Source organism: Parasteatoda tepidariorum, chromosome 1 (genome assembly GCF_043381705.1).
Source record: "Parasteatoda tepidariorum isolate YZ-2023 chromosome 1, CAS_Ptep_4.0, whole genome shotgun sequence".
Classification (NCBI taxonomy): domain Eukaryota; kingdom Metazoa; phylum Arthropoda; class Arachnida; order Araneae; family Theridiidae; genus Parasteatoda; species Parasteatoda tepidariorum.
In genome coordinates, this window is record NC_092204.1 from 68,805,912 (window position 1) to 68,831,061 (window position 25,150).

General features: G+C 28.0%; 1 protein-coding gene across 2 annotated transcripts; it reads right to left on the reverse strand.

Annotated features, from left to right (window-relative positions):
* Nucleotides 1-1,621: 1,621 nt before the first annotated feature.
* LOC107438981 (mitochondrial tRNA methylthiotransferase CDK5RAP1) lies at nucleotides 1,622-24,779 on the reverse strand. 2 transcript variants are annotated; one of them, XR_006225459.2, is made up of 13 exons: nucleotides 24,398-24,779; nucleotides 22,756-22,859; nucleotides 18,815-18,953; nucleotides 17,289-17,417; nucleotides 16,870-16,951; nucleotides 16,039-16,159; nucleotides 13,034-13,255; nucleotides 11,363-11,516; nucleotides 10,270-10,400; nucleotides 8,188-8,337; nucleotides 6,581-6,721; nucleotides 4,290-4,474; nucleotides 1,622-1,748 (listed from the first exon to the last, which is right to left on the reverse strand). XR_006225459.2 is itself a non-coding variant. In XM_043045138.2 (12 exons), the coding sequence occupies exons 1-12, from the start codon at nucleotides 24,633-24,635 to the stop codon at nucleotides 1,644-1,646; spliced, it is 1,716 nt and encodes a 571-aa protein (XP_042901072.1). In that variant the 5' UTR covers nucleotides 24,636-24,779; the 3' UTR covers nucleotides 1,622-1,643. The 2 variants fall into 2 exon arrangements, 1 of the variants encoding a protein (XP_042901072.1); XM_043045138.2 differs by lacking the exon at nucleotides 4,290-4,474.
* Between the last annotated feature and the right edge of the window lie 371 nt (nucleotides 24,780-25,150).

Here is a 25,150-nt window from a genome sequence, read left to right on the forward strand (position 1 = left end):
CTTAATTAAAAATACATTATTTTTTTCAAAAAATAAATACCTGGGAATTTAAAAATTATTAAATTTTTGAACTTTAGCCTCTCATATTTAATTTGTTTTATTAAAAAAAGTTTTTAATATTTTTTTAATTAATATATTTGTATAATTTATTGTGTTTAAAAATTCAAAGGAGTATTATAAAAAAATAATTAACTTCGAATTTCCTATTATTGTTATTTTATAAATATCATTCTTTAATTGGACTTCAAAATATGTTTCATTCAGAAACTTTATTAAAAAACATAGTTGATAGATCGTAGCAGACATTTCAGTCCTGTTAATGTTATATTCCCTTGCCATTCTGTTTTTCTCTCTTAGATATTGAAATATAAAATTTTTTAATAGGTATGCATTTTAAAGTAATGGTAATGATTTTTCTATTTTTTGCTTTAAACATTTATCTTTTTTTCAATAATATTTATATTTATTTATAATAGTTATCGTTTTTTTCAAGGAAGGAATTATTTGAAAACAATTTTTTTAGACTGCACTACCTGGAGTTAGTTAGCACAGAAATCCTTATTCATTCATCAAACATAACAATCATAATACATTATTACATAATAGTAAACACAATTACATAAATAATGGAATAAAAAAAAAACGAAAACAAAAAAATAGTTTTCAACAAAACTTTCAATTTTTTTTAGCCAATTCAATAGAAAATTATGGGCGATCCTTCGTAAAAATGTTAATGTTTAATTCCATACTTAATAGTTTTTAAATAAATAACCATTTAAAATTAGATTTTCTGATACTGGAAATAATAAATAATTTACTAAACTACAAAATTACAATTAGGGCCCTGAAATATAATCATTGTAATAAAAAAAGAAAAAAATGGGATGAAAAGACTATGTATAAAATAGACTAATCAACAGATTGAATTGGGAAGACGCCGAAACGGCTGAGATATAATGAACCATGAAAAATTTCAAGTCAACCAGATAATATTCATTAACAAGATCATTTACTTCCCTCAAGACCTCTCATTAATTATTAAATAATAAATGAGACAAATAATTTAAGTATTCGATTTAAATTGCAAAGTGATAGTATGAAACCATTTTTATGCAAACGCTTAAAAATTTTACATATTGAGTTATTTTCATCAAAATTAGCATACGAAATATTTCCAACATAAATACATTGATCATTAGGTATATTTTCAATAACTTAAAGGCATAGTTGTAGATTATAAATGGTTACAGAAGTCTTAAGACTTAAAATAGGAAATCATTCATTTATTTTTTGTAAGTGGCCGCTTTGAAAATTTTTTTTAATGGTAAAATTCGACGATCCAAGCTAGGGATTTCTGTACTCTTAGGGGTGAGTCAGTGGGATTTAATTTAATTCTGAACATCGAGGCCATAAATTTATAGATAACTTTGTTATCAGAACAAGAATAAGTTATTCTTTTTAAAGTATTTAACAAAGAGCTAAAGAATTTGAGGGATCTATATAGATTTACTCACACTTCCATTTTTTTTTTTAAAGCAACTCCTGGTAATTTCAAACAACTGCTATTTTTCTGGGTATCAATACTGTTGGTAAACGGGGAAAAAACATACTAAAATAAAAATGCACTAAAACGAATTATTTTATTAATTATATGATACATATTTTTTTCTGTGATCTGCATAAAAATTCTGTAGTGTTGTATGATACAAAGGTTTTCCCTTCAAAACTTGGGATGAGCAAGACATAACCTGAAATAAAAATTTCAATACATTAATACTCTAAGGATAAGTGCAACTCTATAATGGCAATAATTAAAAGCTATTAGTATAGGAATAAATATGATAAATTCAGAAGAAAGGCAATTAAAACCATAAAGATATTTATTTTCGCTCTTACACAAGAGTTCACGCAAATTGAAAATAATTTTAAATTTAATAACTTCATTCTAAAGGATGCCATTTGTAGAAAACATTAATATTAAAAAATATAGGTTTCAAGGTGCAAATATGTACAATTCCTAGTCCTAGTATTACATCCAAGCATTAGAAACATATCTATTAATGGCGAAATTTAGTGTCCTACTAGTTAGTACATATTCTTATGCATCCACACACAAAGAAATTGTTTCAAAATGTTTGAAAAAAAAATAATTGTTAAGTGTACTTATAATATATGTTCTCATTCTGCTTAATTATAGCTTAGTGTTCTACTATTAGAACATTTTTAAAATTAGTTTTGTAATTGGCAGATTGTTATCATTAATATTATATGAAATAATATTATTTCATAATATTAATTTGTGAATAATATTTTATATAAGATATTTATATATAGTACAGTGTATCTAACCAGTCATTGATTTTTTTCCTGCTCAATTCAAGGTCAACGGAGTTAAAGTGCCTATGCAACATTAACATCCAGCATTATATTCAACTAAAATCTGAGATTTTAAAAGCAAATTTTAGACAGAGTTACAACTGAGTGTATGCCATCTTCACAAAGAATGACTCTCTTAAAAATTACTATTTAAAATTTCATCTTTTAGATTTTTGCATCTTATAAAAATTTGTAATGAATTGCCAATTTGTGTTTTTATATTTGTCAAAGTATAGCATTAGATGTTATCTAGACAGACAGAAAGTGTTACAAAAAGATCTGATCCATTTTTACTTAATTTTCCAAAAAAGGGAGCAACGAATTGGTTAATGTTCTTGCAATTATATACATACACCTTTTTTTAATTTACATTTCTGAATGCTTTTTTTGAAACTATTTACATGTCTTTATCAAACACTAAACAAAGTAATTCCTCTATTTTTTAAGTATAAGCTACAAAATTTGCACTTTTAGTTATCATCCAAAATAATTGTCTTTATACAATTTTTTTCATTATAATATCTTTGAACTATTGTTTTAAACTGAATAAAATGATTCGGCGGGTTACACACTGAAGAACCTTATTTTAAAATCATAATCTTAAAATGCAACAGAAATTTGGAACTTGACATAATCATTTATCTATGTTTTAAAAGAAATTGTGCAACTTTTTTCCATAAGTTCTATGAATGAAAGATTTATTGAATTAGACAAATCATCCTAACCTCTTTAATATTCTATGCACAACTTCAGATAATATCAATTGATGTACGTAATTGTTTTATTGTATTTATAATTTTATCTTAGATAAATTATAGCATTTATTCGCCAATGTACCACTTTGCCTATTTTCATCAAGTACTAGAATAAATAATTGATACTTCTAAAACATATTAAGTACAGCATCTTCCGATCTGCTTCAAAACCTATTGTTTGGTACAACATTGTGCCATTAAATTATACATTTATTTAATCAATTAAAATAAAAATTCACATTTACTGTATCCAGAGTAAAACAAATTTGAATTTGATGTTGTAACAATTGTGAAGCACAAAAAATACTAAATACAAATCCTTCGCTAAAAATAGTTCTTAGCTCTAGATTACAAACGAATTTCTACATTGTGAAAACTAGCAATTAATATGCTTCATTAAAGAACACATATTCCACACATTACAAGATGTATTTGAAGCAGAAGCAAACTTTTTTTTTACGGTAATCTGCCTTTTCATAGCTCCAACTTCAAGACATTTAATATAAATCACTAAGATTGAGATCTGCATTCTTTAAAAGACAAATCAATATTAAAAAATAAATTATTGCAAAATATTGCATATATATTATTGTAAGAACCTTAACCAATTCAGTGTTGCATCCTCTTTTAGAAAATGAAGTGAAAGTGGTTCAGGTCCCTTTGTAACACTTTCTGTCTATTTTATGGACAGGGAGACCTCTGGCGGTCCTTTTGCACTGAATTATATAACTGGGCATACTCTTTTCATAATGCTATAAAAGTTAATTGTTACAAAACATGCACCAGGGTCGTTTTTCGGGGTGGGCTAACTGGGCAGCTGCCCAGGGCCACTAAAGTTCAGGGTCACCAAAAACCCAGATATTGCCATTTTTTTCTACCTTTAAGTCCTAGTTCTACCTCTGTCCCAGTACAAAAGGTTAATGTACAGCAAATTATCATGCTTGCAATGTGCAAAATAATTTCACTTTGAATTAAAATCAGTACTACTTATTTTTTCTATAACCAGTAAAGATCACTTCTAAATCGCTTGGAATGGTTTGATAAAATTTTTGGATTCCATTTTAATATTGCTGAACAGAAAACAACTGACTCTGACTTATTAACTTATTGCCATAATGTAGCGACTTTGCTTGATATAAATGGACAAGATTTACTTACAGAAATGACAGTTTTTATTTGTTCTATCCCAGAAACAATAACCTCATCATTCAAAATTTTAAAGCATTTGTAGAAAGACAACCAATTATTGTGATTATTTTAAGAATTCTTTGTACTGTTCCTGTAACCATTGCTGCTGCAGAACGTTCATTTTCAAAACTGATGAAACCAGGGTATCCGCGCACCTGGAAAGTCATAAATTTCGGTATTGAACAAAATTTGTCATGATTTTAACTATTTTTTTTTTAAAAAAAATCATGAAAAGTCATGTTTAGGTAGCCGAAAAACCTAATTTTTGAAATGTAATTTACCCCCTCCCCCCAATTTCATTGTGTTCCAAATATCTGAATTTGTAACAAAATCCCCATTCACAATCATATTTGACTAAAATATAAAATAATTTTATCATGTTCTTTAAAAATTATTGTGTTTTTTCAAAAAATGAAAGCAAAAACATTTCTAGAGCAAATTATCTTTTACACTTCAGAATTTTTTTTTTATCAATTTAAAATTTTAGCTGAAGCAAGCCAGTCATTGCCGAATTTTTTTATTTTGAAATGAGAACAGAAAAATCAGGAGTATTTCTTCCCTTTCTGATGAACAAGAAATCTTTAGAATGTAATTCTTCAGAAAAAAAAGAAAGAAAAAAAGTATTTGCTTTTGTATTTCTTTAGCTATTTTATTGCTTCAACTCTTTCTTTACTCTGTTTTTTAAATTTAAAATCTATAAATATGAAGATGCAGAGTATAACAGTTTTGGTTACACCTATCATTTCAATGAATGTTTGTATAGTGCTTTTTTTAAAATTTTTTGTTGTTTTTGTCGGTGAAAATAGTAACTTCGTTAAGTCATGAAAAATTCTTGGAATTAGTTATGGAAAGTCATGAATTTGAAAATCTAAAATCTAGCAGATATCATGTAAAACATATTTGAGATAAACGATGACTAATGCCCGCCTTTCATCTTTGGATTTTTCTATGGTAATAGACAATTGCATTATAATTAATCTGTCCATAATTGTAAGTAATAAAATTTATTTTCTTTATATTTAAATCTTGGATATATTTTAGGATCAACCAGAGTTTTGATCGTTAAACACAAGAATTTAAATGCTTAATACATATTTTTAAACAGAATAAGTTTTATCAACCATGATAAAATGCCTTAATGTTTCAACCAGGGTCGCTAAAAACCAAAGCACGCCTCTTACTTGCATTTTTATTTCATGTCAAGTTTATGTGTGATTCAGATTTCACATCATAGTTCATTTTATTTCGGATTTTGATGAATTTTAGTGCCAACTAAAATTCTTAACTATGTTTTATGAAAAAATAGTTATAAAAGGGCTTAACTATACATAAATTATGAGAAAAAGTTTAGTTGAATTATAAATTGGCATCACTTTAATACAATTATTAATTTTGTACGAGCCACTGCAGCACTACACGTAGCTGTGGTGGCTCAGGGGATAGAGCATTCGCCTCACAATGAGGTGAACCAGGTTTGAATACCAGCGACCGCTGGTTGGTACAAATTCTGCACCCAGCTGGCACCAACCACAGTGCTGATTTAAAATATTACTAGTAGAATAGAACGTGACGCCTGGTGGCTGAGTGGTAATGCTTCGAGCCACAGGTCCTGGGTTCGATCCTTGGGACGAGCAAGATTGACTCAGCCTTTCATCCTTTCAGTGGGTCGATAAATGAGAACCAAGCATGCTTGGAAGCTAAACACTGGGGGTTTCGCATTCGGCTGACCACCTAACCGGAACATCTGCTCCTGCACTCCAGAGCCCAAGGTCAAGAAAACTGAGATGTGCACGCTTTGGCCATCTATGGGCTGTCGTGCCACTGAGTTTAGAATAGAACATGGGTTAGAATCCTCTTGCCGTCAATCTAACCGTGCAGGGTTTTTATGGTTTTCCTCTTCATATATCGCGAATGGGGGTTAGTATCATCAAAAAAACCTACACAAAAGTTAGCTTGTCCTAATGCTTGATCAAGGAGTTTCCTTGTCTTCTAGGTTGGGTTCCTTGTCTTCAAGGTTCCTTGTCTTCAAGGCTAGGTTCCTTGTCTTCAAGGCTACGGAGTTGAACATTTATAGTCATAAAATCATAATTTGGCAGGCTATCCTAATGCCGGTTATAAAATACACAACGTGAATGTTTAATACTGTTTAAATTCATACCCCAGGTTTTAAGATGAAAACATACAATCAGAATCCTATGTAACAATGTGATTAATAGTAAATTTTATGTATAAAAAAATTGATAAATCAAAACAAATAATACCTCAACAACGATATAATCACCAGGAGTTGGTAATCTTTGAACATCAGAACAACTTTCTACAGGAATAGGAATCTGTGGATAAATTACTTTTGTGTTCCAATCATTTCTACCTGACCAATCTAATTCAGATCGTTTGCTGGGCTAGGGAGGGAAAATTCAGGCAAATGTTAAAAGGATTTACTTATTTGACAAAGATACATTACGTATAAAGATTGCCTTAATGAAAAGAATGCACTGCAATTAGAATCAGAATTTTAGTAACAGCCTCTTTAGTGTTAGTATACTCTTTAAGTTTAAAAATATAAGAGAAGCTTACTGTAGATTCCATTTAACTTATTAAGAGTTTGCATAAGAGCATTTAATGCAAATGCATATAATACTGAAAAATATGCATTAGTACAATTTTTAGTGACTATTATATGGAAATTTATTATTGATTTATGGCAAACAAATAATATAAAAAATTTTCATTGCTTCTGTTAAAGATATAAAATAATGGTAATTGAAGAGCAACAATCTGTGCAGCGCTTTGTCTGAAAAAAGAAATTGTGCAATCACCATCTATCACAAAAAAACATACAACTTGTTCCTACAGTTCTGTTCTAGATACATCTACCTTAGCAAGACTTAACATTCTCTAAATGCTCTCATGTGAATTAGTTAAAATATTTATTTAGTTCTGTTCTACATTTCTTTTACCCACCATTTCTTTTATAACCCTAAATAGTGATACTACAATTGCTTCTATATTTTTGATGCATGAACACTTTTCTTTTTGCAACCCTCAAAAATAAGATAAAAATTCCATTTTATAATTTTTTTTATTGCTTTATAGTATTTTTTCAGTTAGAGAAACTTAATTAAAAGCATAAAAATGATGTCAATGCTGACTCATAGCTTTTTTAAAATTCTTTTAGAGAATCTGGCATATCAGTTCAGCCCGACGGCCTAGTTTCAGACAGCCGGGAACTAGCATGTCCCATCAATATGAAAAGTCTGATTGAAAGAACAATATGTCTGAGAAGTAAAGATGTCTGGTTCATTATGCACTGGACACTTAAACTTCTTAGACAAAATGTCTTTCAATTCATCTGAGGCAACATCATCACGCTGAAGGTCTTGCACCTTTTGGAGTTATAATCTTTATGACCCAATTGGTCATCACGGTCTGTTGCGTGAGTGGGGTGTCATAAATGAATTATCAAACCAAAACAATATCAACTATCTCATAACAAAATAATGTAAAAAGCTCAAGTAAATAAGTTTGAAAAGCAAAGGCTGGTAAAAGCAAAGTGAATAAAGTGTTAGTATAAAGTAATTATCTACAATAAATATTAGGATAAATACTTCATAACATAATAATAAAATAATACAATATGTAATACAAAAATATTGTTAAACTCATTTTTTTCTTTTGATTTTTAAAAAATTCAACAGTTTTATAATATACACAGTTTCGTAGAACTTACTCCATGTTTAAAAATATTATATAAAAAATATTTTTTTTTACCTCTTTTGCATTTATGTTTCCTATACTATAAAACAGTTTATTACTGTTATTTAAACAGCATGCAGTAGATTGAAAAAAAAATGGAAAAAAAACTTACACCTATGACTTGAACTAAGTGTTGATTGCCAATTTCTTTAGAATGAAGTTCCAAAGCACATTCTCTAAAAACAGTGTAAGCCTCATCAGCTCTTTGTTTTTTCACATCCTCAGGTACATTATCAATCAAGGTCTTATGAGCAATAGTTTTCTGAAAAATTAATAAAAATAGAATCGTACAAAAAGTTTGCTTCAACATGTAGATAAAGAAAATATAAACAAATTAAGGGTTCATGTTTACATGATAGAATTATATGCAAATACAATTGAACAGTTGTACAACTAATGATTATGGATTCATAAACAAGTCAGAACTTGTCCATGAAATCATAATCATTCATTCAAATTAATTTTGCAGAGGAAAATTTCAAATGAAATACGGAAAAAATAACCATGATAACAATATAATTATTATATGAAAAGAATGTAAATTTTTTTTTTTTTAATTTTTGTTGATTATGATATGAATTCAAGGAAATAATGAGGTTATCGGAGTAATTTTCTATCAATAATTAATATGAATATAATTACAATTTGGTCTTAAAATCATTTTCATAGGAACAAATTTTTCTGGGACAAGATTTTCTGGGTCTGTTTTGTTTCAATGTGATTAGACTTATTCCCTTTTTTAAATGTTGCTACAAAGCTTCACTGAGAAAGAAGGCGGAAATAGTTTAGAAGCTTCATCAATTTCAACTGTGGGCTCCAATTCATTATTTCATTGTTAAGATTTAACTTACAAGTGTTGATAAAACTTATTAGTCATCACATATTTTAATTATTGATAGAAACATATGTAAGATTGAGCCCTACTTATAAAGATAACTTTATTTTCAAAATAAACATTCTGATTAAAGCATTTATACGTTTTTTCTTTTTTTTCAATCCTATGTCAGATCTAGGCACCGTTTTAGCCCAGTACAATTCAGAAATGCATAAAAAGTTACAACAATTTCACTAGGAAACTAATTTTTTGCTACAATTATCTAAGTACTTGATCTTACCTAATTTGAGTGTGTGGAATTTATATCTGCAATTAGTATTTTGCTGAAAGCTACATATTTTTTTTGAAAAATAACATATTTTTTGTTCATTTATTTTTGTCTGAATGTACAATATATAAGATCCATAAAATAAAATTTCATGTAACAGAAAACAAAAAAAAAATTTTTTTTCCCCACTGTTATCCATCTTAAAGTATTTTAAATAATGAAATGCATCTCTTTTTCACATGAAGTCATAGAATTTAATGCACAAAAGTCTGAAACAGCACTAAATATAAATGATTTCATTTATCTAGATGAATAATCAAACAATGTTATAACTATAGTTTGGCACAAAAAAGAATAGTTAAAAATTATTGAGACAAGATAAATCCTTAGCAAAGGGTGCACTTTTAACTGTGCAAAAATACTTTAAATGATGCCAAAGAAATACAAAACATTTTTACATTACCCTTTTTCAGAATGGTTCATTTATCCATAAGTTTTGTTTCACAATGTATTTTGTATTTAAAAGGCATTGCAAATTAAAAGTAATTAGTAGGATTACTGTGGAAAATGATAAACAGTTGTAATATTGCCAAACAGCTCATAATTAATAAATTCTCATTATTTTGCAAGAGAAAAGTATGTAGTAAAAGGTATTTGTATATTTATTTGTCAATAAGTTTTTTGTTTTTTTACATGGTGTTTTAAAATATTTTGCAAAGCAGCATTTGGAGAAATTCAAAGCAGCGAATGTTTCTTTTGGAAGATGAATTTGAAAGTTTTGGAATAGTTCATAATTGATCACTCACTGAATTGTAATAAAAATCCAGTTTTTTTTCCAGCCTTAATAATTCTAAAATGGCATAACGAAATTACTATCCACGTTGACACTATCCCACTTTGACAACAAAAATGAATCTTAAGAGAAAATCAATAAGATTCTGTAAGACAAGTATGTTGATATTTATGTAAATTTTAAAGTATATTTGAAACAAAATTCTGAAAATATGAATATTGAACAACTAGAATGATTGAGTAATTCGTGAAAAACGCTCCTAATTTAGAGTTAGGATGAATTTTACATTTTTACCTACCTCCCGCATACTGTAAGCAAAAATATAGGCAAATTCATATTTCACTTGTTTCATCAGTGATATTGTATCCTTATGAGCATCTTCAGATTCATCGCAAAATCCACAGATAAAATCTGATGTTAAAGCAACATCTAAACATCACAGAAAAAATATTTCATATTAAAAATAGTGTAAGACTAACAAATAAGTATTACAATGATAAATTGAGGATGAATTTAGTTTTAGCTTAGATTATATTTCAATTAAATTCTTACAACAATCAATTTTTCAATAAACTTTAATTAATAATCCATTTAATTCATACTATACTCTTTTTGTATAGTTAATTCATATTAAAAATTTGAATTAAAAGTTAACTAACTTGACAATTTTAAATATACTATTTAATAAAGACATAAATTGATGGGAAAATCCTTGCCTAAACTTATTTTAGATTTTCTGTTAAATTAAAAAAGAAACAAAATAAAAATTGGCATTTTCTATTTAAAAAAATAGCATACTTTAATAAAATTATATAAATTTGAATAGATACTAAAAAACAGGAAAGAAAGAAAGAAATTCTGTGTATTTGATACAAAATTGTTTATAAATCATGGAAATTCAAATTGGTATAACTAAAGTATAAATAGAGCTAAAAAATTCTTTAAATTTTTTTTAATTATATTGAAATTTAATTTTGCAAAACTATTGGATTCTGTTTTAGATTGAAATTGGCTCACTGTATAAATTTAATTTTATGTGACTAAAACGAAAAACTAATATTTAATATGTATTTTTAAGCATTAACAGAATGACAACTTTTATTTTGAAGATTTAACTTTAAAAGTGACTCAAAACATTTTTTAAATCCAAAATGCATTTTATATTTTGCACTATGTAAGAAAATCACTCATAAAAGATATTTTCTTTCTTTCATAATGTTATATTAAAAATTAATGATTTTCATTTTGATATCTATTTTTATTTAAACCTTTAAAATAGAGCAACAATATTAAAAGTTTTACATCAAAAGTATGCTTCGAAAGAATTCACAACAAACAATGTTAAATTTTATTATTTGTTATAATAATGAATGTATATGAAATAATATTACCAGGAATAATATTTTTAATATGATCAACCAATTCCAAATAGGCTTCTCTCGTATAACCTCTTTTCATATTTTCTAATACAGAATTATTACCACTTTGTGCTGGCAAATGGATTAATTTACAGATATTTGGTTTTTCATTTATTAGATGAAGCACCTAAAATTTAGAAACACTATTTCAGAAAAAAAATTAAACATAAAGTAGCATTTATTTCAGAAAAATAAACTTTTACTAATTTATTTGAATCAATCAATTTAAAAACAGGATTAACAGGAAATTCAATATAAATAACCATTTCAAAATTCATCATTTCATTTTAACAGCTGAACATAGTTAATCATATCAATCTTATTCACATATGAAAGGTTTCAGAATTCATACTTCTATTAAAAAGCATATTATGCTAAGCTTATTTGAAAAAACCAGAAAAAGATATAAAGCAGTTTTCTCAAATCCATTTTGAAGCATAACAATAAATAAAGTGAGCAATTACTTACAATTATACAATATTTTCAAAAAGGAAAATCATATTCTTTAACACAAAAAGAAATAAGAATCTCAACACTTTATATATATAATCTGACAAAATTTATTGATTTTATGGATGAAAAAAAATGAAAGGAATATTATCTTTTTCAAGTATGAAAACATTCAGTCAAGTTGTGTAGCTATAAGAATATTTATTTTTGTCTAAGAATGCAACTGTTTCTGAATTCACCCAGTTTGTTTCAAAAATCTTAAGAGTGTTTTTTTGGTTGCATGTTTAAAAAGCATTTTTGAAATAAAAACAAAATTAGATATCAAAATATTTAAGTTTGTTGCATGAATGAAATTTTTTTTTAACAAAAGTGATAAGACTTTGTGAGAAAATACAAAGAATTCATATTTTTTTCTTCACAAAATTAATATTAGTAGTAAAAAAGTACTATACAATTGTATTTCAATGAGTTTTTTAAAACCACAATGAAAAAATAAAATGATTAGTTCATAGTTAGTGGTTTTAATAAAAACATTAAATAGCATCTTCAATAAACATCTGTACCAGGTGAGGAAATCAATTTCCAAAATTGCTCTAACTACTGAAAGTATTATGTGAATTCTTCTTGCCAATACTCTTAATGTTTTTGACACTCTTAAACCTAGTTCCCTTAGCAAATTGTTAGTTTCAGAAACAAAGTATGCAAGATTATAGCCTGAAGAGTATGGTGAATAATTTATCTCCACAGTCCGAAAAGAAAGAGATTTGCAAAGGGAACCCTCTCAGCATTGCACCCTCTTATAGAAAATGAATTATGAAATGAGTATTCCCTCTTCTAAAGAAGTGCCTTCAGTCAAGCTTCCAAATAGTGAGAATACCTGATGCTTTTACACTAGATTACATGATTCTAAGCCCTCTCTCTCTGTGTGTGATTAGTTCAGGATGTTGAAGTGACTAAGAAGACCCCAACTATAGATTTAAAAAGCCTTCAAACAAGAACTTTTAAAAGCTGTTCCTGAAATTTTTACTTCAAAGTTTTGAAGTAAATTAGAATATATGACGGTTACTTCAAAATCAAAACATGTTGAATGGGTATGGAATTATCATAATATATTTAGATCAGTCTTATACTATTAATAGCTGAAACCTTGTATAAAATCACGAAAAAATTTATGACAGTTAAATGTTATGTTACCTCATCGGGAAAGTCTTTAGGATGAGGGGAAGTGAATCTTATCCTCATTTCAGGATTAACATCAGACACTTTATCAAGTAGATCTGCAAACCTTAAACCTCCTTTCCTTTTTTTATATTCAGTTTTAAAACCAGAACTGAGAACGGTTTTAGTGTTCACTGATACTGACAAGTCTCTGTAGCTATTTACATTTTGCCCTAACAATGTGACCTCCTTAACACCCTAAAAATTAAGAAAAAGTTAGCAAAATATGATGAGTAGGTTGATGCATGAGCACAAAAACCAAATTACAAATATTTTTACAAATTCAACATAATGAACAACTAGATGCATGTGAAAACAAATTAGCACACAACAATTATTGAAACAAATTAGTGAAGAAACAGTTTTTAAATTCATGTAGGACCAAATTTTGCTTGACAACACTTTAATTAAAATAACCACAGAGTTATAAAAGAGAAATAATCTAGAGAATTCAAGAAGTATTACTAAAATAGAATCAAAATGCATAAAAAATCTCGATTCAAACATAAAATTACAATAAGAATCAGTATCATGACAGAGAACAAATTTCAAATTCAAGATAAATTAATGAAAAACTGTTTAAAATCATGTGAAGTAAAAGTTTATGGGGGCAGAACTTTACTTAACAAAATTTAATGAAAAATATTTTATAGCATATTTTTATGTATAGAATTGAATTAAATTACATATACAGTCAAACCCCGCTATAGTGAACCTTCAAGGGACCTAAATTTTGGTTCACTATAACCGGGAGTTCACTATATCCGTTATGCGGACAATTTAACTAATGGTTCCCAAATTCTTCCCTTTTATTACACGTTATTCAAATAAATGACTGAAAAATATTATGTAGTAGCGAAAAATTTGTTATTTTTTATTACTCTTCGTCCTGCGTACAAAAAAAAATAGTAATCTTTAGCTGTTGAGCAGTGCTCAACATCAGATATGGAAACATTTCCCTACTCTCAAATAATTTTTCCTGAATTTCTGTTAGTCTACTTTTTAAACCTGTCGAGCACATAAAAGTAATCTCATAAAATCGCTTAGCAAATTCATAGACATTTGTCCAGATACTGGAAGATTGCAGCTTCTTTGAATGCTGAACCACTTCAGTAATGCTTCTTCAACATCCTTGTGATCTGCTTTTCTCAACTTTTTTCTGCCATTTAAATTTTTTTCATGAGCAGAAATTGTTAAGTGCCTATTTTTCCATATGTAAAGAACTGTAGATTTGGATAGTTTATATTCCCTGCAAATATCAGCTTGATTACATCCATTTTCAATTTTTCTGATTATGCCCATTTTATCATCAATGGAGAACATTTTACGTTTACTGCTCGCTATAGTTAAATTTGAGACACTTGCTTGCAGGCTTTTTTTAACTGCACTGAGAGCAAAAAGGAGTTGAAACGAGGGCCTTATCAACACATATCAGTGTCCAACCCTTTGACCAATAATGAATAATTACTCATTCCCTCTGACAGAAAATGCATATTGATCCCACTGACACCTTACAGGTGCATCATCTGCCTGGGTTGGAAGCATCTACTTGATTTGTTAAGGGATGGGAAAGTAAGATAAAAGAAGCAAACAAGAAAAAAATGCCTATCGCTACCTTCTCCACTATAGATGGTTATAAAAATTAGTATCTGTATTTATTTTGAAGTAGAACTTTAAAATTATTACAAAAAAATGAAGAAAAAAATCAGTCGAAGACAGAAAAAAGTTCATTATATCCAACTTCATCACTTTTTTGGTTCACTATACCCACAAAAAATAACACTATACGGGTACAGCAAGGCACGGGACCGAACATTTTGTTCACTATATCCGGGAGTTCACTATAAACCGTGTTCACTATAACGGGGTTTGACTGTATATAATTAATATTAAATTTAACATTGTTGAAGATACTCCAATTTCTAAAGATAATTTCTTTAAACGTAAATGTCGATAGTAAAAAACACTAAAATTAGCTGCATGATTGTCATAACATGTAAATTAGTTGCATAAGAATATAAAAATAGTTCTGAATTAAAAAAAAAAATTTCCTTACACCATTGCTTTAACCCTCACAACAAAATTAAATATTCATTTGGCTTATTAATATACACACACACTATCAAAAACAAATGTGTTTAATATTTCATCAATAGTAATATAACTTTCATCTAAGAAAGTTAAGTAAAGACTTTTCATCAAAATTAATGAAATGATATGAATGATAAAGAAAGTACATGATATCAAAACAAGGGTTAAAAATTTTTCCAAGTAGCAACACCCTTATGAAATTTAAAACTATCTCACAGCAAGGCAGCCCTGCAATATTTGTCTGCAGTATATTTATATTATACATACAATGCATGTTTCATATGTTTAAAACTATAAGATAGAGACTGTCGAAGTAAGTATCAAGAATATAGACACTGTCAATACAGTTTATTTTTAATATTCACTCAAGTATTTAATTGTATTTAATAAGGAATTCATTGTAATATATAATATAAAAGATAATTATATTACAAGAAAAAAAATAAAAGAGATATTATCATCTACTTTTGGATATATTGTGATTTCTTAGTGTGATAGATGAGCTGGCTATTGATTTGTTTTACAAAACACAGAATAAAGCAAAAAGCATTACAGATACAGCAAAAAGCATTTCTTCTTTGATATTTTTTTAAGCGATAGTATCTCCCTAGAGCAGCAACTGCTGAAAACCTAACTTTGCAAAGATATGAAGTTTCAAAATGAATAAAAATTCTTAAAGCTTTTTCTCTTAAGACAGGATATTTATATTTTACATTACAGTCAAAATTGCATTATATTTTTTTCCTTTTTTAGTAGCAAGAGATTATTATTATTGAAGGATATTGAACTTGAAGTGAAGGCACTTCATGGTAATCCTTTTCATTATTACAGGGAGCACAGCACACATTTCGGAACTTCTTGCATTAGATGATAATTATTTAAAATCTCACCTGATCAGAGAGATGTTTCACCTCATCTACAATTGAACTAATAGGTCTACTCCGTTCTCTTCCACGAGTAAAGGGAACAATGCAATATGAACACAAATTATCACAACCTCTCATAATAGACCTAAATAGAACATTGTAAATAATCAATAACAACTATGTAATGATTCTTCAATCATATATTATAATTCAGATACTATAAGCAAGAAATTTGACTAATATGTGATAATGAATAATTATACAGTTATACTATAAAAGAATATTAACACTGCCAGGTAACTAATATAAATGAACTTCGACTATTTTTAAACTTTCTCATACTGCACTTAATGTGCAAAATCCTGTTATTTTAGTCTATTTGTTGTACTGGTCACGAGCAAAACATTAACATTCAGGAAAAACAAGATTTAGATTAATATCAACAGGATACTAAGTTTATTTTATGTCAAAATTTTAAAAAAGATAGTAAATTGATATTGCAAACACTAAATATGAATTTATATTCTTTAATAAACAATGCAACTATAACTGCAGCTTTTTAAATTCCTCTCCTAGAGTTTTAGCATAGTTCAAAATAATTAAATAATGACTTTTAACTTGGTATAGTATCCATTGCAAATGCAAAATAGTAACTCTTTTATCTTTTTTAATGCTAAGTAAGGCTGATTTAATGTATTACAAAAAGAGAAAAATATTTGATAAAATTACAGTTTTGTTTATAATTCAGTATGTAACTTGTAAATTTAAAAACATTGAGGAAAAAACCATAATGAAAACTAAGTAGTTACAAATGAAAATAAAATATTATTAAATTTAGAATAAAGCATAACATACACAAATGCAGACTTAGAATTTGGGTTTATCCTCACAGGCATGATATCAGCATATGTTTCATCAACTGAGAGCATTATATTAACTATAAAGAAAAATGGTTATTGTCATTGGCGAATTAATTAGCCTTAGAAAAGTAAATAAATTGGTTTCCTGCTCATAAAATAGTAATATTACTTTATAAGCAGAAATCTAGATAATTACTTTCAAAGAACTATGAATATATTCCACAACAGAATTTTAAAATATTAACCAAATGATTTTTAAAATAAATAAAAAAGTAAATGCACAAGCAACAATGATTGATAATTAATTGCAAACACAAAAAAGATGTGAATATATAGTAATTTAATTTAAACTCCAATTATGCAGAAATAATAGCCACAACTTAAAAGTAAAATTTATAATTTAAAAAATATTACCAGCTTTTTGACCTTCGTCAGCTTGAGATAATAAATTTGGTAAATCCTTATAGCTATCAGGGCCAGCTATTATATCTACAATTTTTTCTTTCTCTAATAATTGGCGTTTTAATCTTTCAGCCATACAACCTAGAATTAATAATTAAATGGATGTAAATTAATTTTGTTTAATACTTTCAGTACAATATGCAATCTGAGAGGAAAATCATAACACATATAAAATTAACAAATAACCTTGTTTCTTTCAAGAAATCATGTTTAATATTTCAATCTATTTATCCAAAATCCAAATAATATATAATTAATTGTTACAAGTTTATAACTCTGAGTTTTTAGTGTATAGACTTTTTCCTTCTAGAGAGGAAGGCACCAAATTATGAAATACAAATTAAAAGGTTATTTAAATAGTTAGGTGAGCAGAAGTACCAAATAAAGCAAGAAACGAAATAACTTCATTCGTGAGACACTTTTGAAATTATTGATAAAACTGCTGAATTCAATCAGTGAACATTCTTTTGGAATCAATCAAGGCCTAGATACATATTATACTTTTTCGATATGTGGAGCACAAAATTAGAGGAACAAGCTTTGTATTTATCCAAATTTTTATGAACAAAGATGTCTACAACAACATACGACTTGATGCTGTAGGTAAATAAACTTGTTAAGAATAGACTCAGGCATGATTCATCATTTTTGAGTTTTTTTCCCTTTGCAATAACATTTAAACCAGTAGTCGTAAGTGAATTTATCCTTTCAACATCCATTTCAAACATCTGGACCAACATTGCTTATGTATGAGGTCATTTTACACAGTTTTTTTTAGCAAAATATAATCTTTTTTCATTTCTCTATTTTACTACAGTTTCTGCAAAATTTTTACACAATTCCTCAAAGCAGACTAATATGCAACAGTTTCTTGAGTTCTTTTTGCTATATGACATCTCTCCTAGTGCATGCACTTGACAGCATTTTTAAATCATGTTGCCTTTGAAAAATTGAGTCATCCACTAACGTAACTTTTTAGATGCATTTTGCTTTTACATGAAAACTAGAGCATAAGGATAAAGAAACAGGATTGCAAATAAATTCATAAAAAAAAGAACATAAAAAGAAATAATTCTACTTCTTAACAAGAAATTTGACAAGTTAAAACTTAAACATCCAAACAAACCATCAATTCTTCCAATACTCAATTATTATGGTACTAATATCAAAGTCTCAACTAAAATGGAGCTCAACACCAACTCATAATGCTATTGAGATCAGAATATCTAATTTTCCACGAAACTTGATGAACAAAAATGTTTTGCTAGTGAATTTATTAAAAACAAAAAATTTTAAACATTTAATAATTTTTTAAATAGCAAAATTATAGATCTACTTCAATAAACTTGGAAGAAAAAAAACACTTTTCATTAAAAAAAGTAGTTTTTTTTTAAATGGACCCATTCGAAAAACGAGCGTAGGTTTTTTCAGACTGGCGAATCCTGGTTAAATATGACTTAATTATATAAGTATATTACCTAAAACACCAATTTTCATTGGATGCTGAGAATTCTTGTCATGATTGTGCTTTAGCTGCCTAAAGTATTTTAATCTATTCCATATTTTTTGTTCAGCTCCTTCCCGAATGGAACAAGTCATGACTAATATGGTATTCGTCTGAAAAATTAATAAATCAACGATTATATTTAAAACACAGTTAACAAAACAAGCATAGTGATATTAAAGTATGTATTTTGTAGTAAAATCTTACATAATTAAAGTACATTACTTTTTTTATTAATTTACATGCACCCAGATAGAACAAAAATACATTAATTAGAGGGAAGGATGAATTAGTTAACAGATGAGAATTTGTCAAAGCCATTTTTTTTAAAAATAAAAACAAAGGAAGGGGAAAAACATGACTTTAATTTGCTCCAAAATTTGTGTATTCTTAAAAACATATTTTTGACTGAAAAAAAACATTTTAATCAAGAAATTTTCATATTTTCTAACAAAAAGCAGTAGGGAAATTTTTTATGACTACGTGACATTTTTTAAAGCATGATAAAACCCTATTATTTCCAACAAATCTATTATTAAAATGCTTTGGAAAGATCTTAATACTGCTGAATAACTTAAAATATTTTTAAAACCCTAAAATGTTTATTTATTACTTCAGAGAAATCTCTTGCTTATAGAAGTCAAGAAAAAGTAGACCAAAGAAATGCTGAAGAAGAAAATTTTGAATATTGTGAAATTAATATGAGTTTGTGACAATTTCTAACCAAGAAGACAATTTCTAACCATTTAATAAACCAAGAAATTTTTGACAATTTTTCAGTTCTTGCCTTTTAACATTTAAAGGGCGTAATGAATCAAAATCTGCATCGAATGGCATGCTTAATATTAAATATAATCATAGCTTGGTCAGAATTAGTAAATAGTAGTAATTTTTTCATTTCAGCTTTCATTTCACTTTGAATATTTAAAATTAATTTGATTTTAATTTTACCTACGAAAGTGCCACTTTAAATGAAAAATACGAAAGTTCTAAACATGAATTCTCTGTTTTTTTAGCTATATTTTATTACCAGGGGCAGATTTATGCAGGGTCTTTATGGGAAGTTGCTCAAGGGTACCCGTTAGTCAATAGGCTTCATTATCGAATAAATAAAAAATAGCATTTTCATTTAAACTTTAAAATAACTGCTTTTTACTTCATTTAACATGGGAAAATTTAGTATTAAACACAGGAACCCACAGAAATTTTTACATTCCATGGATACTTTTTTAAATTTACAGGGGAGATTATGTTTCTGTGAAATACCGAAATTCCAGTATTTTTAAGAAAAAGTATAATTTCAGCTTTCTCTCAAGAAAGTTCTGATTTTTTTTATCAACGATAACAAGAAATTCTTAATGTCCTAGATAAGTAAAAACATATCAAATCATAAACTGACACAGAATTACATTAAAGTGGTCAATAAATAGCACATGATGATTTGCAACTAACAACCTACATGACACCTTAGTCTAAATCGTGAGCTGTCACGATGTCGATTTACGATTAATATTCATGTTATTTAAGACTACTTAATTCACATGTTTCTTGATTCATATTGATCTGATTAACAAATTGCAATTTAATCTCTGGTTGTAAGTTATGATTGCGATCTTCGAGTCCCCACACTCACCATATTTCATGTGCCAATAGCACAATGCAATTTAATATTTGGATTAAAATTATGATTACAGTTTCAGAGTCTCAACATGGACCACATTTCATATGCAAATAACGTATAGCAGTCTGTATTCATATGATTTCAAAACAACACTTAGCAATTCATTTTCACATGATTTAAAATATCAAATATCTCAATTTGTATTCCCTTGATTTGAAAATCACACATTACCATTCAAATTCTCCTTATTTTAAAAATCAGACGCTGTGATTTGTATTTACACTATTGAAAAATCACACATTGCGATTTGTATGAATGTGTTTTTTTAAAACCCAATGCTGCAATTCTTTTTTATGTGGTTTCAATATAAAACATCAATTTTCATATTTACGTGATTTAAAAGTTATGCATTGTAATTGTATTCTTAGGATTTAAAAATTACATATTAAGCTTCAAAATTCATGTAAATCTAAAAATTAATTAAGAAGATTTACATTCATGCCTGAATTAAAAATGTAATGTTGTGATTCTTATTCACATGTTTCTAAAATCTGCGATCCCAATTTATATTCATACGACTTTAAAATCAAATATCGCAATTTATGCGATTTATTTTAAAAAAATTAACAAAACTAATTCTATGGATAAAAAGCAAAAAAAGAAATAATAATAATATGAAGTTTTGTCTCCTACATCTAATTCAAAACATATCAGTAACGTTTAAATTCTATAAACAACAATAATTAAAAAAATAGGTAATGATTTTAAATTTTTTTTTGTATCATTTTCCTGAAGCTATTAATTATATTTTATTGTTCAAAAACTGTCCAACTCTGTGTAGCAGAATTAAAATCTCAGTTAATATTTATGAAATGTATCTTTTATTTCTTAAAATAATATGGCCTAGAACAGGGGTGGCGAACCTTTATACACCAGCGTGCCATTTTTTCTAAAAATTTTTTTACTGAAATCACAGATGTGCCGTTAAATAATTTTGACTTCATGATTATTGGGAAAATAATAATACTAAATACTATCAACTCAAAACTCTTTATTTACATTGAAAGGAAGTTATACGCATAATTAAACTTAAAGTAACATCAGTGGGACTTCTGTTATTGCAGATTAAATGACAAATAACTTATAATAGGTTGTAAGATATTTGTTTAAGCAGGACTTGATTTTTTTGCTAGTTATTTATTGTTAGCTTGTTTTTTATGGTTATTAATTGTTTTTTTAGCAATAATTGTTATTTTTTTATTAATAATTGTTTATTATTTTGTTTGTTTTTGTGAATTTTAATTTAATTGTTACATATGGTTCATAGTGTAATAACGATTCATAGTGCAATAACAATTGTGGTCAGTGGCGTGCCCAAAATATTTTGTCCCAATATTTTGTGCCATTGGTTATCCATCCCTGGCCTAGAATGTTGATAATTTTAATTCATTTATATTTCAATAGGAAAGAACTAATGTTTCATGAAATTAGATTAATCCAAAATATATCAACTACTTATTTATGAAAATTATAATTAAAATTTTCAATTTTCCAAACAGAATTATCCTCAACCTAAACTTTTTGTTCTAAAATTTCAGGAGAAGCTCTAAAATTGTTGAAAATAACTGTTGATATAAATATGGAAGGTGTTTTCTACACTAGGGAGCGCTGAAAGCTGTATACCGCTTATACTTCCGGGTTACTGCTCCCGGTGTTTCTCAAAGTCATTTGGCTCACAACGTGTCAATAATATATGCCAACTTTCAAATTTAAACCAGAATTATAATGTATAAATTAATCTTGCTCCTCGAGCAATATGCTAACACTAACATAAGATGATGCACATGCAGCTTGCAACACGAACAAACAGTAATAAACAAATGGAAAGAGGCCAAATCAAGACTGCCAAAAAACCGAGTTATTCAAAATCTAGCAACCATGTCACCTTTTTTAACAATATATATTTAAATAACTAAAACAAATTTTCACTTCAAACTCACCAGAATTACATAATAACATTAATATCTTATGAAATACAGCAGATTTGAGCTCAGAAATTGTCTAATTTATTTATTTTATTGAAAACAAAATTATCCGTTTGAAAATATCCCCTCGCAGAATAACATGTATTAAGCAGCTGCAAACTTTCTAACCGGAACTAGAGCAGGCATACAGCTCGAGATTGTTATTGTTTACATTTCTACTTAAAACACCATCCATACTTTTGGATTATGTGCTTAGATAGTTTATTTATTTTTGATCTTACTGTGCTAATAACAATGAAACATGCTTACATCATTAATGTTCCTTGAAATTTCATACCCTTCTTTCTCCAAAATAGCATAAATTACTTCAGTATCACTTACATTCATTTGACATCCATATGTTTCAATGTAAACTAGAAAAAATAATAATTGAATTCAGCAATAAAATACAGTTCTGAAAATTTCCAATGCAATTAAATGAAAGAACACATACAAATTTATCAAAAGTTTTTAAATAGAATCTTCTTATAAGAACCCCAATCATGCAGAAAGCAAAAAAATTTACAAGAAAATATATATCAGGGGTCTGTCTAGGTTTTTCTGAGAGGTACCTATTTTGTGAAAATTAAAAAATCAACACAAAAATATGGTAAAAATATAAATTTATCGTTTCTTACGAGACTCAAAAATAAGATTTTAAGAAAAGGTTTTTCGTGAAACCACTGTTTACCCTAAAGTTGAATTTGTGAAGGTACCGCTAAACAGTAGAAAATTTGGCTTTGACAGACCTATGTATAACTACTTTATATATATATATAAAAACTAATACCAAAATCATCATCCTAAGAGCAAAAAGCTGGGGTAGGCCTTTTCCTTTTCTAGAACGTTTCTCGCCAAATCCAAGTTTAAATACAATATCATTGCAACTTAAAAATTAGAAAAGTGAACAAATACACGAGTTTTTAAACTGCTCACTGATAGTAATTGTAAGGGATTTTTATCGTAATTTATTTTGTTTTAAACTTGTGGCATAACTACCACTACGAAAGTTTAACATCATTCACTAGTATATAAGACATGCTAACTTGATTCAATCCTGAGGTACCTTATGATAGATGAAGGTTGGCATGGTCGATAACTACGCCCCCACATTGGTGACCTCCGAACGTGATTTAAACACGCAGTAAAGCCCACTTCGATCTGGTAACGCCTACTTCGAAGGATAGTCCACATTGAACAGTTGACTTGCTACTTGTGAATGCAGCAAATGACCTCCTCGCGCTGTTGCTACACAGTCTCGTCTCGTACATACATAACGTCATACACTCTCAACGCCTGCATACACCCAACTGCTAATGGCGACACAGGAGCAACTACGTATGTGAAGTTAATACACCTCTCACATTTCAGCACTAAAAAAAAAAAAACTGGTGATGCTCTCCCAGTCTTTCACAAGTACAGCAACTAGTGGTATCTGTTCATTGAATTGTATCTCCGATAAAATTAATGTGGGGGAATATTGTAGCGTAACTACTACTACGAAAGTTTAACGTCATTCACTAGTATATAAGACATGCTAACTTGATTCAATTCTGAGGTACCTTTTGATAGATGAAGGTTGGTATGGTCGATAACTCCTCACCCACAAACTCTTTTAGCTCGGATTTTTTTAGAAGAAAAAAAAATGCTTTTTATTTAAAATTCATAAAACCTCTAATAATGTAAAAAATCGAAATATTAACTGGAAGTATCAAATAAATATTGAATCTAACTTTGCACAATAATGGTTTTGTTTTAATTTTTGCTTAAATTCCATAAATTTTCTTTATTTAAAATATGCTCTTGGACAATTTCTAGCAAGCTTTTGCCCAGACTGTGCAAAAGCTTGGCGTAGATACCGACACGAAAATCTTTCCTACATAATCGTCAACTTTACTGATGAAATAGTTACCTTTTTGTTTATTATTTGACGATGGATCTGGAGATATGTAAGGGGGATATTCACTATTCACTCTAGGTTGAAGGCTAGTGTTATCAATGAAAGAGGCAAGAGAAGGCCCTTTTGAAAGTTTTTCTTTAAAACCAAATATGTTAGGGCTTTTTGTTTCAGGGCAATAACTACATTTCTTCATCAGTTTTCGCTGCAATAACTGTAAAGAAAAATGCCAGCGTTTCGACGGTCGAAACATGATTGAATTATTTAACCAAATTTATACTACATGCAAACTAATATAACGATTTTATAAGAAAACAATTAGAAAAAAGATAAAAACTTTCATCATTTCCGAGCATAACACTTGTTTACAAATAAAGGCCTATTTGTTGATGAGAGCATATTTTGATGATGATAAATTTTTAGCTTCTAGCTCTTTTTTCAATATGAGAAAAAGTTACTTTACTTCGGCACAAAATTATCGTTGATGACGTTATGGGCGATTTGCAATATATGTGAAAAATTCGCTCATGCGAATTTGGCATTGCGAACGGGAACTTGATTGGATAAATTCATTTCCCCTTAAAAAGATCTCCAATCAAACTCTTGTTCGCATCTCAGAATACGCATGTGCGATTTTTTTCGTATGCTGAGTGAATCGCTCTTTGTACCAAAAATGCGTTTTGTTTAAATTTTTCGCAATAAAAATAAATAATATACGGTGTAAAGACCACTTACATTATAGAAAAAGTAGTTCAATGAAGAGATAAT

Bases quoted from the DNA above. Each gene is read 5' to 3' on its own strand.
- LOC107438981 (XM_043045138.2), bottom strand. From the start codon at position 24,635: ATGTTTCGACCGTCGAAACGCTGGCATTTTTCTTTACAGTTATTGCAG. The intron at 8,338-10,269 runs GTAGGTAAAAAT...TTAATTTTTCAG, and splicing joins TTGCTTACAGTATGCGGGAG to AAAACTATTGCTCATAAGAC. The intron at 6,722-8,187 runs GTAAGTTTTTTT...TTCCCTCCCTAG, and splicing joins ACTTAGTTCAAGTCATAGGT to CCCAGCAAACGATCTGAATT.